Source organism: Agrilus planipennis, unplaced genomic scaffold (assembly GCF_000699045.2).
Source record: "Agrilus planipennis isolate EAB-ADULT unplaced genomic scaffold, Apla_2.0 scaffold74, whole genome shotgun sequence".
NCBI classification, from domain to species: domain Eukaryota; kingdom Metazoa; phylum Arthropoda; class Insecta; order Coleoptera; family Buprestidae; genus Agrilus; species Agrilus planipennis.
The window spans coordinates 1,200,932-1,214,875 of NW_020438975.1; the positions used below are offsets into that span (position 1 = coordinate 1,200,932).

A 13,944-nucleotide genomic window follows, 5' to 3' on the forward strand; every position below is an offset into this window, starting at 1 on the left:
CAAAGATTAGCTCAGGATAGGGGAAAGAGTGGAGGTGTATGTGCAATCATTCTTGGGTCCTAAGACCTAAAATTAAGAAAAAATACCTTAAGAAATTAATTGTGCTAGAAACAAGAAAATGTAATTTAAATTTTTACTGTTATTAAATATTATAATTATAAAACTTTAAATTAAAAGTTATACCTACTTCCAATTTCCACATTTTATGAGCAACAAAATTACGCTATGATTTCAGTATTCAAGTATCCAGTTAAATGATGCACATAGGTATAAATGATGTGTCTGTCGTGATCGGTAATTAATTGAGTGTAATTTTTGTTGCATGTGGGAAAAGTGAGCTATGAAGTCAATATTTTATTTGTATATAAATGTTAGATGTGTGCTAACGTACATTAATAGCACTTCAGGATGTTGCTGAAGCTAAAAATGAAATATGGTTAATAAGAGATGCTTATACCTATAGGATCAGATCTGGTTTTGTATTATATAAGTAAAATTGAAGTGTCAGTCATCATCATAAGGTCGTCAGTCCTAAGACTGGTTGGACACGTACCTCCACTCTTTCCTATCCTGAGCTAATCTTCGCATTTCTAAAACAATCTATATCCTTAACTCTTTGCGAACAGTAATCTAATCTACGTCTACCTCTAACTTCCGTTTCTGCCTCTAATATGTCTCTGACTAGACCTTCATGCCTGAGAAGATGTCCTACTAATCTATCTCGCCTATTTCTGATTGATTTCCATAGAGTTCTCTGTTCTTCTATTCTTTCTAACACCTCTTCATTTCTAACCTTCTCTTTCCACGGTATCCTCATCATTCGCCTGTAACACCACATTTCGAACGCTTCTAACCTTTTTGTTTCCGCTGCGCCCACTGTCCATGTTTCGCACCCGTACAATGCCGCGCTCAAAACACACTAAGCTACGAGAGATGACAATGACAATGCTTTGTCATCTCTCGTAGCTTAGTGGTCAAAGCATTGGCGCGTAAAGCCAAAGAGCCCGGGTTCGATTCCCGGCGGGGGTGTGACAACAGCAACAAATTTTTCCTCATTAATTTGAGGAACTGTATAGTGGGTAAAAATTCAGAAATAAATTTTCAGAATAATATTGCATAATAATTTGTTATCATCAAAAGGTCATGAGACTGCTTTAACACTCAAATCTACTTCAACCACCTAAATACATCTCTAAGTAATTGCGAATACTAATCTAATTTATATCTACCTCAGCCCCTTTCTGCTTCTAACAAGTGATCTTACTAGCCCTTGATGCCCGAGGAGGTGTCCTACCAACCTATCTCACCTTAGATTTATTATTGATTTCCATAGCACTCTCTGTTCTCCTACTCTCTCTAACATCGTTTCTAATCTTTGCTATCGACGATATTTTTAACTTTCTTCTATAGCAAAAAATAATTTAGAAACAATACAATAAACAGAAAAACAATATAGCGAAAAATGATTTGTTTTGATTTGATTCTGTTCGAAAATTATTTTTCCACCAAGAGGAAAATTTCACGAGGAAATACGATAACTATTACAAGGACAATCGGGGAAAAACATCTGCCGTACGTATAAGAATAACTCATTGCGTAACCAATGTTTCATATTTCATTTACAATTACTTAATTATATGACTGAAATTTATACAAACAATTAAATTCCATATTGTAGAGTTAGTAAGGACTAAAAGCTGACAGGTTAAGCAATTTAAATGAAATCTTATAGATTTCCCAAAAACATTGAGTTAGCTTCCAGGTTCGATTCCGATTACTGCAGTCTATGTGGTATCTAAAATCCACAATGTACCACTCTCTAATAGTCAACCATGTAGAGCTAACTACCAATTATGGTATTACCCCTTTAGTAATTCAAAAAGCCCTAAGAATGCCTTCCACAACCGCGGTTAAATACATGACTTAAACAGATGAACTTTAAGGATGTTTTGGACGAATGTCAGAATGCTACGAGACAAATAAAAATTTGGAAGAACGTTCCTCATTCAATTCTAAAACTTCTGTAAAAATTACAAATCGATTCACTAAACCGTTAAAAAGTTATTGAAATTTTAAAAAATTGTAATTTTACACGTCATTTTATGGAGATTCGTTAACCGAACAGATTAAATTTATTTTTATTAACAGAAAAAAAGCTACCAGAAATTTCAAACTTTTATAATAAGTAACTTGAACTCTGGAGAATCACTTTAGCGTAAGGTTATTCAAATTCACTAAATGGTTATCGAGGAAAAAATGAAAAATTAGCTGAAAATCTCGTTTTTACTTGATAATATAATGATAATATTTATAATTGTCTGAAATAAATGCAATTTTAAAGTTTTAATTATTATTTAAGCATATTAAAAAGTTTTACGCTCATTATTAATAAAGATTGAAACTAAATATTTTTTTGTTTCGAAGTTGAAATCAGGGCATATTCACTGCCAAAAGTCAGTTAAAAATTTTCCATAATATTCGTTATTTCTTATTTTATTCAAAGTTTACGGTCAAATTCCAAATTTTCTCTCAAACCGTATACTTTTTTTTTAGTGTAGATAGTATTTATTTACCTCATGATATGCTGCAAAGCCTAATTAATCACGAATTTCTAATTTTATGTACTCTTGTCTCCGATTGTACCTACCAAACATCCTTAAGCCTCAATTAGCAAAAAAAGTACTTGTATTTGTGACTTTTTGTTCTTATGTAGGTGCAGTGTGACAATTGGGAGCTACACAAAGAATTTGCAAGATAATAAATGAATGAAATTTAGACAATGATATTTATGATGTGTATCAGGTATGGAAGACAATGCTATCGAGATGGTGTCCGTCGCGTTGTATGCAGTTTTGAAGCATCCACATGAAGTCGTCCATAAAACGCTTCAACATCGCTCGATCAATACTCATGATCACCTAATGAATGGCATTCTTCAAGTCGTCCAAATTACAGGGCTTATGAACTTATATACGATGCTTCAAATACCTTCACAGAAAAAAATCACAAATGAAGAGGTTTGAATATCTTGGGGGCCATGGCACATTACAAAATATGATACTAATTTATTTTTAGAACATGCATTGACATTATCTTGCATATTCCATGGGTTTACCAGATTTCTCGATAGTTTTAAAAAATTTGGATCATTAGAACGAAGCGGTCAGAAGTAACGGTAACTATACGAACAGCCTATTCATGGAAGTACGAACCAATAATGCAAGTAGGAGTTAACGGTACTGTGGCTTTTTCAGATTAAAGATGTGGCTCAATGCTCATGGATATTTGCCTCTGCACAGCTGGCGTATATCAATTCGATGTTGCTTTCCGAGCTGTTTTGTCGTAATTCATAGGATTTCGCAGTTTCTTACTAAAGGTACGATAAGTGGTGATTTGGCAGGTGTTGATATCAATTTGGAACTTCAAAATTCCATGGACCATGACATTGAACCCGGAAAACAACACCGATCCAATATTTTAGATTGTCCATTTCCAAGGAGTTTAGAATTTTTTGGGCTTTTTTCAGTTAAAGAATTAGAAGGCATTCATGGAATGTCTCTTTGTCTCCTTTTTAAGCTTCTAATACCTTCAATTTAACTGAACAAAGCCCAAAAACTCCTATGGATAATCTAAAATGGATGGATATTGTTTTCCGAGTTCAATGTCATGGCCCATGGAATTCTGGAATTCTCCAAATTGATATCAGCACCGGCCAAATTACCACCTTTCATACCTTTAGCAAGGAACTACGAAATTTTATGAATTACGACAAAACAGCTCGCAAAGCAACATCAAAGCTTTGTAAAACTGAAAACTACAAGATATTGTGGTGTGCTAATAAATGCAAATAATCCAAAATTCTTAGAAATCGATTTGAAAACTTCACTTATTAAAGGAACCCAAAGCTAAAGAAACTATGGATTCTATTTTTTTCTCTTATTATAATGTGTAAAAAAGATAAGAAACAAAATGGGGTTGTAAATATTTTGATTAATTGATCAAATGATTGATGGTGATTTTAGATCAATAAAATTATTTGCAACCCTATTTTGGCCCTAATCTTTCACGCTAAGCAAACTATTTTGTCATCAGTGTCTTTTTTCAAACTAAAACAGTGACAAAGGCAAATAAGAAAGCATATAGAAGAATTATTTGTTGCTGAACTGAAGAAACTATAACATAAAGATAGAAAAATTATATCTGAGTCACTTCAAACAGAAAAATATGAATCATACCCGATCTTCGCAGCTGGTGGTATAATGCAAACACCACTATTAATCTAGAAGAACTCCATATTTAAAGAATGAGTAAACGCTTGCAAGGTTTTCTTAAAAAATATTTTATACTTAAGTAAATGCAGAAAATTAAATATGTACTACAAAAAAGTATCTCTTTGAAATTTAGCATTTAAAATACAGAAAGGAAATCTATTTTGTATTTTACAATTGAAATAACAAATTAAAAAAGTATTTGCATCTTGTATTTAAATACTTTTAAAAACCCATTCTGCACATCTCTAGATATTTGGATCATTAAAACGAAGCGGTCAGAATTAACGATAACAACACGCCCAGCCTATTCATAGAAGTAGAAACTAATTATGCATGTAGAGCTAATGGTACTGTGACTTTTTCAAAATAAAGAGTTCAGTACTCATGGATATTTAATAGATTTTCAGAAGCCCAGCATCTGATGTTCTGTTTATCAACTGCTCCATGTAAATGAAAATGAACTTCATCTCTCATTACATGCTACAAACTTGAATTTTGTCTTTCAATTTATCTTTGTATTTTCATAGCAACATCCTCATGAGTTTCAAAATCTCTATCCTTTAAATGTCTAGTAGTTTATAGTTTATAGAAATGAAATTTTAAATCCATGCACCTGATTTTCCTAACTAGTCCCCGATTCATGTTCAACTTATGGACTTATGCACTCAAAAAGCATTCTAGACTGTTACCCTGTATTTTCAATGTATATAGCTGACTAAGGATGTCATCATTATCATCATAAGGTCGTCAGTCCTAAGACTGGTTGGACACGTACCTCCACTCTTTCCTATCCTGAGCTAAACTTCGCATTTCCTAAAACTAGAACAGCCCACATCCTTAACTATTTTCGAACAGTAATCTAATCTAGGTCTACCTCTACCCCCCTCCTAACTCCTGTTTCTGCCTCTAGTATGTCTCTGACTAGATCTTCATGCCTGAGAACGTGTCCTACCAACCTATCTCGCCTATTTCTTATTGGCTTCCATAGAGTCCTCTGTTTTCCTATTCTTTCCAATACCTCTTCATTTCTAACCTTTTCTACCCACGTTATCCTCATCATCCGCCCATAACACCACATTTCGAACCTTTTCTTTTTCGCGCCCACTGTCTATGTTTCGCACCCAAACAGTGCCGTGCATACAACATACATCTTTAACAACCTTTTTCGAATTTCTAAATTAACCGTTCGCGAGAATAGAAGCCACTTCTTTTTATTGAAAACGACTCGACCCTGCGCTATCCTCTGCTGTATATCCCTACTACTCCTTCCATCCTGACTTATCTGACTCCCTAGGTATCTAAAATCAGCCACTTCTTCTAATTTTTCGTCTCCTGTCTTTATATTCGCCCTTTCCCTACTTTTTCTTTCCTTGCATACCAGTATTTTAGTTTTACTTTTGTACTGATCTGTCAGTACCGCTTCCATTTGATTTAAAGCTATCTAAGGATGTATTATTGTATATATGTATGTTTAAAAAAATACTTTCAAATTATACAGGTACAAGGTACAAGGTACATGTACATATTAGGCAATCGAAGTTTGGTGGTATCTTTGCGAGCCAACAGTGAACCCGATTTCAATTTCATTCACATTTCCACTGTTAATTAAATTGGTTGATAGTTGAAACCAGGCGAACGTTTTATTCGTGGTTCTTCCACCCAGCCAGCTTCGATCCACTTCCGAACTTTACACATATCTTTAAATGCACATATTCACGCAAAACATATAACATCGGCATACAACTAATTAAGTAATGTAAATGTTTTGATGGTTTCTAAAAATACTAAATTTTGGCTATTGTTTCATGAAGACTCGTTACACATTATTCAAAAGACCAATGGAATACATAATAGGAAAGGATTGACAAAACAAGTCTATTTTTTCTGGAGATTTGGTAGTAATAAATCGAAACAATAAGTAAAAAAGATACAGTTTGCGTCACAAAAAGTTATTTACAAATCTAAGGATTACGAAATATCTTAATTTCAAATCGAAACTAAAAAATGTAGTTATTGGCTTTTTTGAGAACATTACGACGTGAAATAAGTTCAAAACAACCAAGACAATAGTATCTTTTGTTGTTGAGTTCAAATCTGTCAGCAAAATTACCTTATCACGTCAGAGTTACAAGATATGTTAACTTTAAATCAAAACTAAACACATGCAGTTATTGGCCTTCTTAAGATCAATACNAATACATAATAGGAAAGGATTGACAAAACAAGTCTATTTTTTCTGGAGATTTGGTAGTAATAAATCGAAACAATAGGTAAAGAAGATACAGTTTGCGTCACGAACAGTTATTTACAAATCTAAACGATATACGCAAATGTAAAAAATTGCAAATGGTGACAACTAAAGAAACAACGCGATCTGACGCAAATCCTGTGAAATCCAAATCCACAAAGCTTAATACCTTAATTTCAAATTAAAACTAAAAAATGCAGTTATTGGCTTTTTTGAAAGCATTATCACGTGGAATAAGTTCAAATACAACCAAGACAATAGTATCTTTTGTTGTTGAGTTCAAATCTGTCAGCAAAATTACCTTATCACGTCAGAGTTAAAAGATATGTTTACTTTAAATCAAAACTAAACACATGCAGTTATTGGCCTTCTTAAGATCAATACCACATGAAATAAACTTGAAAACAACCTTCGCATTAGTAATTTCCGAAGTATGTTTTGTGGTTAAATTCGAATCTGATCTTAGAATTGCCCCAACAGGTTAAGATATATGAACTTCGGAATCCCAACGATGCTCATTTGGCTTTTTGGTTTTGACATTGAGCACCCACAGAAATTTAGTGCTAGAAGATTTCTGGGTTTAAATTCAGGCTTTCCTCCTTCAAAAAATGTAAAAGAACTACTCTTGTCATTTTATATCAAAATATTGATTGTCGCTATTATATTTTTACAAACTCTCTAGCATAACAAAACATTAAAATCCAAAATTCCACACGAAAACATCCGAAAAAGCTAAAACGCGTTTCGAAACTCCAAGTGTTATCCTCAGTTAGACATTGAGCATCAATTTGAGTCTTTATAGATTCTGTCATATCGGTCTCTAACTGGAGATAACACCAGTTGTGCTGAAATACGCTCTAAATTTTTGAAAAGGTTTTATGTGTTATTTTGGGTTTTAATGTTTTATTTGTTACATATTGAATTGTGTGATGTGTTTCGAACTCATCAACAATCACAATTCTGATAAGGGAAACATATGGAAATTGAATTAACTGTAAAAGTTATTGCAAAACAATATTGTGGTTATTGATATACCCATTAAATCAACTGAATTTGTAAATTTCGAAGCAAAACAGTGAGAGGGGTAAAATCTGATAACGATAATATTCGATCAATAAGTTGGAATTACCACTTTTTATCTCGGTCGTTATCAGCCTTATTAAATTGTAACTATTTTTCCATAAAAAGAGATAAAAACTATCCGAAATTTATTTGTTAGAACAAAAACTACTCTATTTAAGCAATACTTACCTTTTTTATTTTTATTTTTTTTTTGCTCAAAGTTAACCGGTGAAAACTGAGAATAATAATAATGTTGTAGCCATGAGAATTTTCTGAAAACTTTTTACAATATATAAAATACAAACAATTTGATATTTATGTAAATAAAAACTTTTTAAAAATTGTGAGCAATAAAAATCAATTACTGGAAAAGGTTCATATTGATAAAACTGTTGTTACAATTTCAGTCCACTGATAACGTCGTTTGTCATAATTTAGAAGAATTCAAAGTTATAAAAATCAATAAAGTGATTCTGTATGATGAGAAGAAAAGACTAAAAATAATTGAAATCACTTTAACAAATTAGCTATTTAGGAATGTAATTAAAATTCGAAATACGTACTAAGATTTTCACTGACACTTTACAGTTCGGTTTTTCACAAGGCAGAGAGAAAATCAATTTCGTGATTACGTTTGTACGGTTTTACAGCCTGTTGCATCAGTTAACTTCTTTACTATCTTACTTTAATTAAAATTCAGACGTTTTGTATTAAAAGAAAACTATTGCATGCTATTCTGAATTACTTCAGCTATATGCACTTAAAATCGACATTTTAAACAAGATTAAGAATATAAGCCAATTATACATTTTAAAATAGTGTGGCAGACAATAACTTTAAACAAGCAAGTAACGAATAGACTAAGAAAGAATTTTTCACCGTTTGTAGCATTGTCCTGGTTTGAGGTTATAAAATAATTTTTGGGAAAATCGTCACTCAACAATTGTTTTTTTTTTTTTTGAAGGGGATGCACTCACCATGGATAGCCGTTGGTCAGCCCAGCGGACGGCGGTGGTACGAAAACCGCCGAAAATCGCGAAACCGTATTAGACTGGGGGAAAACCCGACCGGGCCGATAAACAAAAAATCGTTTAGTTTCTATTTCGCGATGTAAAAATCTAGATTGCTTAGGACGGAGGACGGCTCGTGTTAGCCCTTAATGGCGGCATATTTTAGTAGGTCAGCGACAATCGATATGCGCACGCAAAACTCAATGCCCACCCCCGGTCGGCGTCGTGACGTCACGCGTGAACGGCGGCGCTCGCCAGACGCTTAAACTGAGACGCCGCCAACTAAATATATGTACATATAGGGTTGTTCTAAAAAGGGACCAAGGAGCCGGTCAAGATCTATTGTTATGTTATCGGGGGCTATCAATATACGGAAGTAATGAATGAGATGCGAATGATGATAGACAAAGAACAGAAGCGATAAATTTGATCCAAAAGGAGATTTTATCTAACACTTAAAAACGTTCTCAAAATGAAGTTGAAAATTGATCCTATAACATGAAACGAAATAACCGAAGGTTTTCATATAAGAAATTAACAGTAATCAAAAATATTATAGAATGATATAGTAATAGTCTTAAATATTATATTATAATCTTTACTAGTAAAGAAAAGTAGATAAAATGATTCAGTTGTTTTTGGTACTTACATATTAACCATAGCGTCTCTCCGTAATGTAACCTAATTTAGCTTAATGACTACATCAGTTATGATTGATGATTTTCAATTAAAAATTCTGATTGAATGACAACATTAGATATCGAAAATAACCCTTAGCCATAATTTTGTATTGGAGGAGACAGATTCACAAAATTACATCACAAACCTATTTGCATTTTAATTTTATCCATAATTATTTTAGAACATTATTATATAATCGATAATTAGAAGTATTAATCAATAATATCTTAATCACTAAGTATATATTAACAGGGTCAGACTCACCAATCATTTGTTGGGTCAAAACGCTGGTAACTTTTTGATAAATACCAATGCATTATCTTCAAGTAAATGCGTCGCCGCCATTTAAAAATATAAAACAAGGGACGAATTTCGTTCCCAGACTAAAATCAATGGTTGTTTTTAATGTTTAAAACCAGGTATTTAAACGTTGTCAAACTCTAATTTTAAATTAGGTACCTGTCTGATATAGCTAATTTATCCTTGCCGTCGATAACATATTTTCTTTTCCCTAAGTCTATTTGACGTTTTATAATGAAAATGAATACCTTTATTGATTTATTAATTAGTATATTTAGTATTTTTATTCTGAATACCGTTCAACTAAGTATTTAAGCGTTCTGTAAGTCTTATTTTCAATGGGCTACCTGTCCGGCCTACATATATGTATGCCATTACATATTTCGATTTATTTGACGTTTGTAATCGAAATGAATGAATACATTTTGCATTTGATGAAGTTTTTGTTAGTGCCAATGGAAAACGTTAGCCACATCAAGCTGATTAAGAGTGGTTTAATTTTTAGGGTTCCGTACATTCGATTGAAAAACGGAACCCTTATAGGATCTCTCGTGTGTCTGTCTGTCCATCTATTTTTATTCTGAATACCGTTCAACTAAGTATTTAAGCGTTCTGTAAGTCTTATTTTCAATGGGCTACCTGTCCGGCCTACATATATGTATGCCATTACATATTTCGATTTATTTGACGTTTGTAATCGAAATGAATGAATACATTTTGCATTTGATGAAGTTTTTGTTAGTGCCAATGGGAAACGTTAGCCAAATCAAGTTGATTAAGAGTGGTTTAATTTTTAGGGTTCCGTACGTTCGAATGAAAAACGGAACGCTTACAAGATCTCTCGTCTGTCCATCTGTCACAGTCAGTTTGCTCTCAATCTGCTGAACAGATTAAGTTGAAATTCAGTACACGTATCAATTTCTGTCACCGAAATACGGACGCATAACGTAAATAAATTAATTTTGANTAGACGGATTCGCACTGTCGAACGGCTTAAGTGTTTTGTCATTCTCATGTCTGTATATCGCATCGTGTCGGAACGAAGTGCGCTCCCATAACTGTAAGTATTATTAGTGTAAGTATTATATGTATACCTACTATTATCATTACCATTACAATGTGAATGTGGTGTCACTGTTACTTAATTCATGTCTCGGAATGATGATAACGTGAACATAAAAAATTAAGAATGTACGGTTGAGAGTTATTCATTGAATTCATGTCAATCAATAGCCACAGGTCTTAATATACTTGTATATATATTAGGTGTACCAATGGGGAATATATGTATTTGTACCCAAGGACTTGCAAATATTTCTCAAGGTCATTCGTTTTATCGAATTCTTCCATTCCGTTCGACCTATGAAGCTTTTCTTTCGAAATTAACACATTTTCGCTCAACTAGAAAATCGGTATATACAAAATGCAGCTTTTGTTACATTTGTAAAAACAAACCATATGTTTCGTCAAATTGCAAGGGCTCGTATTTGGCAATATCCTTCTGATAATTATCAGTATGGCGGAATAAAGCTTTTTCCAGAGTGGCGGTCAAATAATTACACAATTATATGTTTTTGTAACGTTTCGGTTTATTCAACCATCTTCAGACTGAAAAATTTTTGTAAATTTTAAAGTTACAAAAACATACAGTTATGTAATTATTTGACCGCCATCCTGGAGAAAACTACATAATTAGAAAAAATCCTAACAAGTTTCGATTACGTGACCATTTTCAAAGGAATACAAACACAATTTATGTATACTCGAATTTGGCCAACATAAATGGAGAGTGTGTATGAATCTTAACTTTAATTGGTTATTTACAAGATTTCGGCTACGCTAGAGAGCTTTTTTGATTTCTATGCTTTCTAAAAGACTTAAGTTTTTACTTTTGTTAACTACTACATTTTCTTCAACTAAATAGTGGTTAGACGAGGTACAAATGATCCAAGAAGGCGTTTTTTTATCTTTTTTAAATGTGTTCTTTTATTATATAGATCTCCTACTCTCCCTAATGTAGAGGACATCACAAGAATTGCACTTAATTCTATAAATCCCACTATTTGGGGTTTCATACGTCAGAATTAAAAACGGAACTCGTATAGGATCACTCGTGTATCTGTCCATCCGCCTGTCACAATCAATTTGCTCCGAATCTACTGAACCGATTAAGGTGAAATTTAGTACACGTATGAATCTCTTGTGTGTTCGAAACACGGATGCATAACGTTAATGAATTAATTTGAAAATCATTTTTAGGGGGCCAACAGGTAATTAAAAAAGAGTTTTGTAAACTGTGATGTATTTTTATGAAAATAGATGAAAATTGACCATCCCCCGTCCCCTTATCTTGGTAACTACTGAACCCCAAATTTTGAAAATAATACAGAAAATAGTTCTTTACTCATAGATTATACGAAAATTAATGAGAAGTCTATATTCTGAACATAACGTGGTAAATTTACATTTGCAGTTTGAATGTATGGTAGAACAGGTTTTTTTTTTCAACTACAATATTAAGATTAAGGTTCTCCTGTTAGGTTACGTCCTAATGAAAAACGAAACACTTATAGGATCACTCGTGTGTCTGTCGGTCCGTTTTTTATTAATTAGTGTATTTAGCGTACTACTAAGGCACTTTACATGAGTACCCTTCATATGATTCGATTTGAAATTAATTACACTTTTATTGAATTCACTTACCTTCTCTTTTAAAGGAAAAATAACCATTGATTTACAAACAGAATACACAAGAGTCTTTCGTCTTTTTCCACTGACTAAATAAGCTGTTTTTATTCGAATATTTGTTGAAAAAGTGCACTTGTCTTCAACACTATAACTTCTCATTTTAAATAATCTTCGAAGTTCACTATATCTACCAATAAACTACATGACTAAATAAAATACATTTCTCTGCAATTGTAAATGAAAGTTTTATCCAAAACCTAGCCACTGTATGATAAGATTATTTTAATTTAATATGTGCAATCCATGAAAATGACAAATATATTTATTAAAAGGTCTCATAATACAGTGACGGCTGATACATAAGGACACAGGGGCTCACATAATATCCGTAATTATATTTTCTTTTCGGTTAACTTACAGTTAGTATTATAAGAACATTCAAAGTAAGCTCAGTTTTTGCGAATTACTAAAAAATATCCAAATTTCGATTGCTTTTTGGGCATTTTGTGCAAATTATTTCATGGAACAACATGATACGTCCCACAGGCACCGGAAAATGTTCTTTCTGATGGATTTTGCAAAATTCAAATTGGACTTCGAATAACCGTTGTACGGCCCTGCAAAGTAAGCTTTGTTTTTGCGAATTACTAAAAAATATCCAAATTTCGATTGCTTTTTTGGTATTTTGTGCAAATTATTTCGTAGAACAACATGATACGTTCCAGCCACCGGAAAATGCTCTTTCTAACGGATTTTGCAAAATTCAAGTTGGGCGTCGAATAAGCGTTGTACGGCCCTGCAAAGTAAACTCTGTTTTTGCGAATTACCAAAATTTTGATTGCTTTTTCGGCATTTTGTGCTACTTGTTTAAATTAAATTTAAAATATAGTAGGAAAATCACCATTTTGCACATCTTTAATAAAATCGTTCATCAAATCGTCCATTAACACAAAACACAAAAAAATTGAAAACGATTTTGAAATTTTATTCCAACCAAACAATAAAAAATATTATTTCACAAAAAAAATACATTAAAAACAAAATAAAGATGACCTAATTACTTATAGCAAAAAATGACATTCTATTTTTCAGTTTAACTTCCTCCATTTAACTAACATTTAACATTATAGTTGCTCGTATGTTTGTATGTACAATATTTGCCGAAAATTTACTAGTCGAATTCAACCGAGAGAGGACTTTGGTTCTCAATTAACCCTAAGTTATTAGGGTTACCGCCGCCACCGCTAAAAATAGACCACCACGAGGCTTTTTTAGGCCTCTTCGTTTCATCAGCTTTAAATTGTTCCGTCTCGATGAGCCAGTCAGCGTATTTATTTATCAGACTGTGACACTGCTTGTCCAGAACATCTATCGAGGGTGCATTTCCTCCATACTCTCTTGGAAGAATTTCCTGAGGAATCCCTTCCGGTAACCTGCCTAAATAATAAAAAAATACAATTCTGTTTTACCTATTTTTGAGCTTTATTTCTACGACCATGACTACAAATTATTATGTCTAATTGGTGGTCTTCCATTCTATAGGGTTGTTCGGAAAGTCATTTCGTTTTTTCCCGACAGAGGATTTAATTGTATACTTTTGCACCCAACTTCACATTTAAGCCGTATAATTTTTATATGCTTTGAGAGCTCATATAGCAAGGCTTGTGTGTGAAAAATTCCAATT

The 13,944-nt window shown here is 32.8% G+C and overlaps 2 protein-coding genes across 7 annotated transcripts in view; both read right to left on the bottom strand.

Annotated features, from left to right (window-relative positions):
• Window positions 1-12,370, bottom strand: part of LOC108734848 (peripheral-type benzodiazepine receptor-associated protein 1) — a 36,921-nt gene extending 24,551 nt beyond the window's left edge. For 4 of the 6 annotated variants that reach the window (XM_025975444.1, XM_025975446.1, XM_025975443.1 and 1 more), the window contains exon 1: window positions 12,276-12,369. In XM_025975444.1, the coding sequence (XP_025831229.1) occupies window positions 12,276-12,302 (27 nt within the window). In that variant the 5' untranslated portion in view covers window positions 12,303-12,369. Of the gene's footprint in view, window positions 1-8,558; window positions 8,742-12,275 lie in introns of those variants that run through there. The other 2 variants (XM_025975445.1, XM_025975447.1) reach the window with 2 other exon arrangements.
• Window positions 12,371-13,239: 869 nt separating this feature from the next.
• The window catches only part of LOC108734849 (alpha-tocopherol transfer protein), a gene marked incomplete at its 5' end in the record, with an annotated part of 4,417 nt that continues 3,712 nt past the window's right edge, over window positions 13,240-13,944 (bottom strand). The window contains 1 exon segment of the mRNA XM_018466559.1: window positions 13,240-13,697. Within this exon segment, the coding sequence (XP_018322061.1) occupies window positions 13,432-13,697 (266 nt within the window).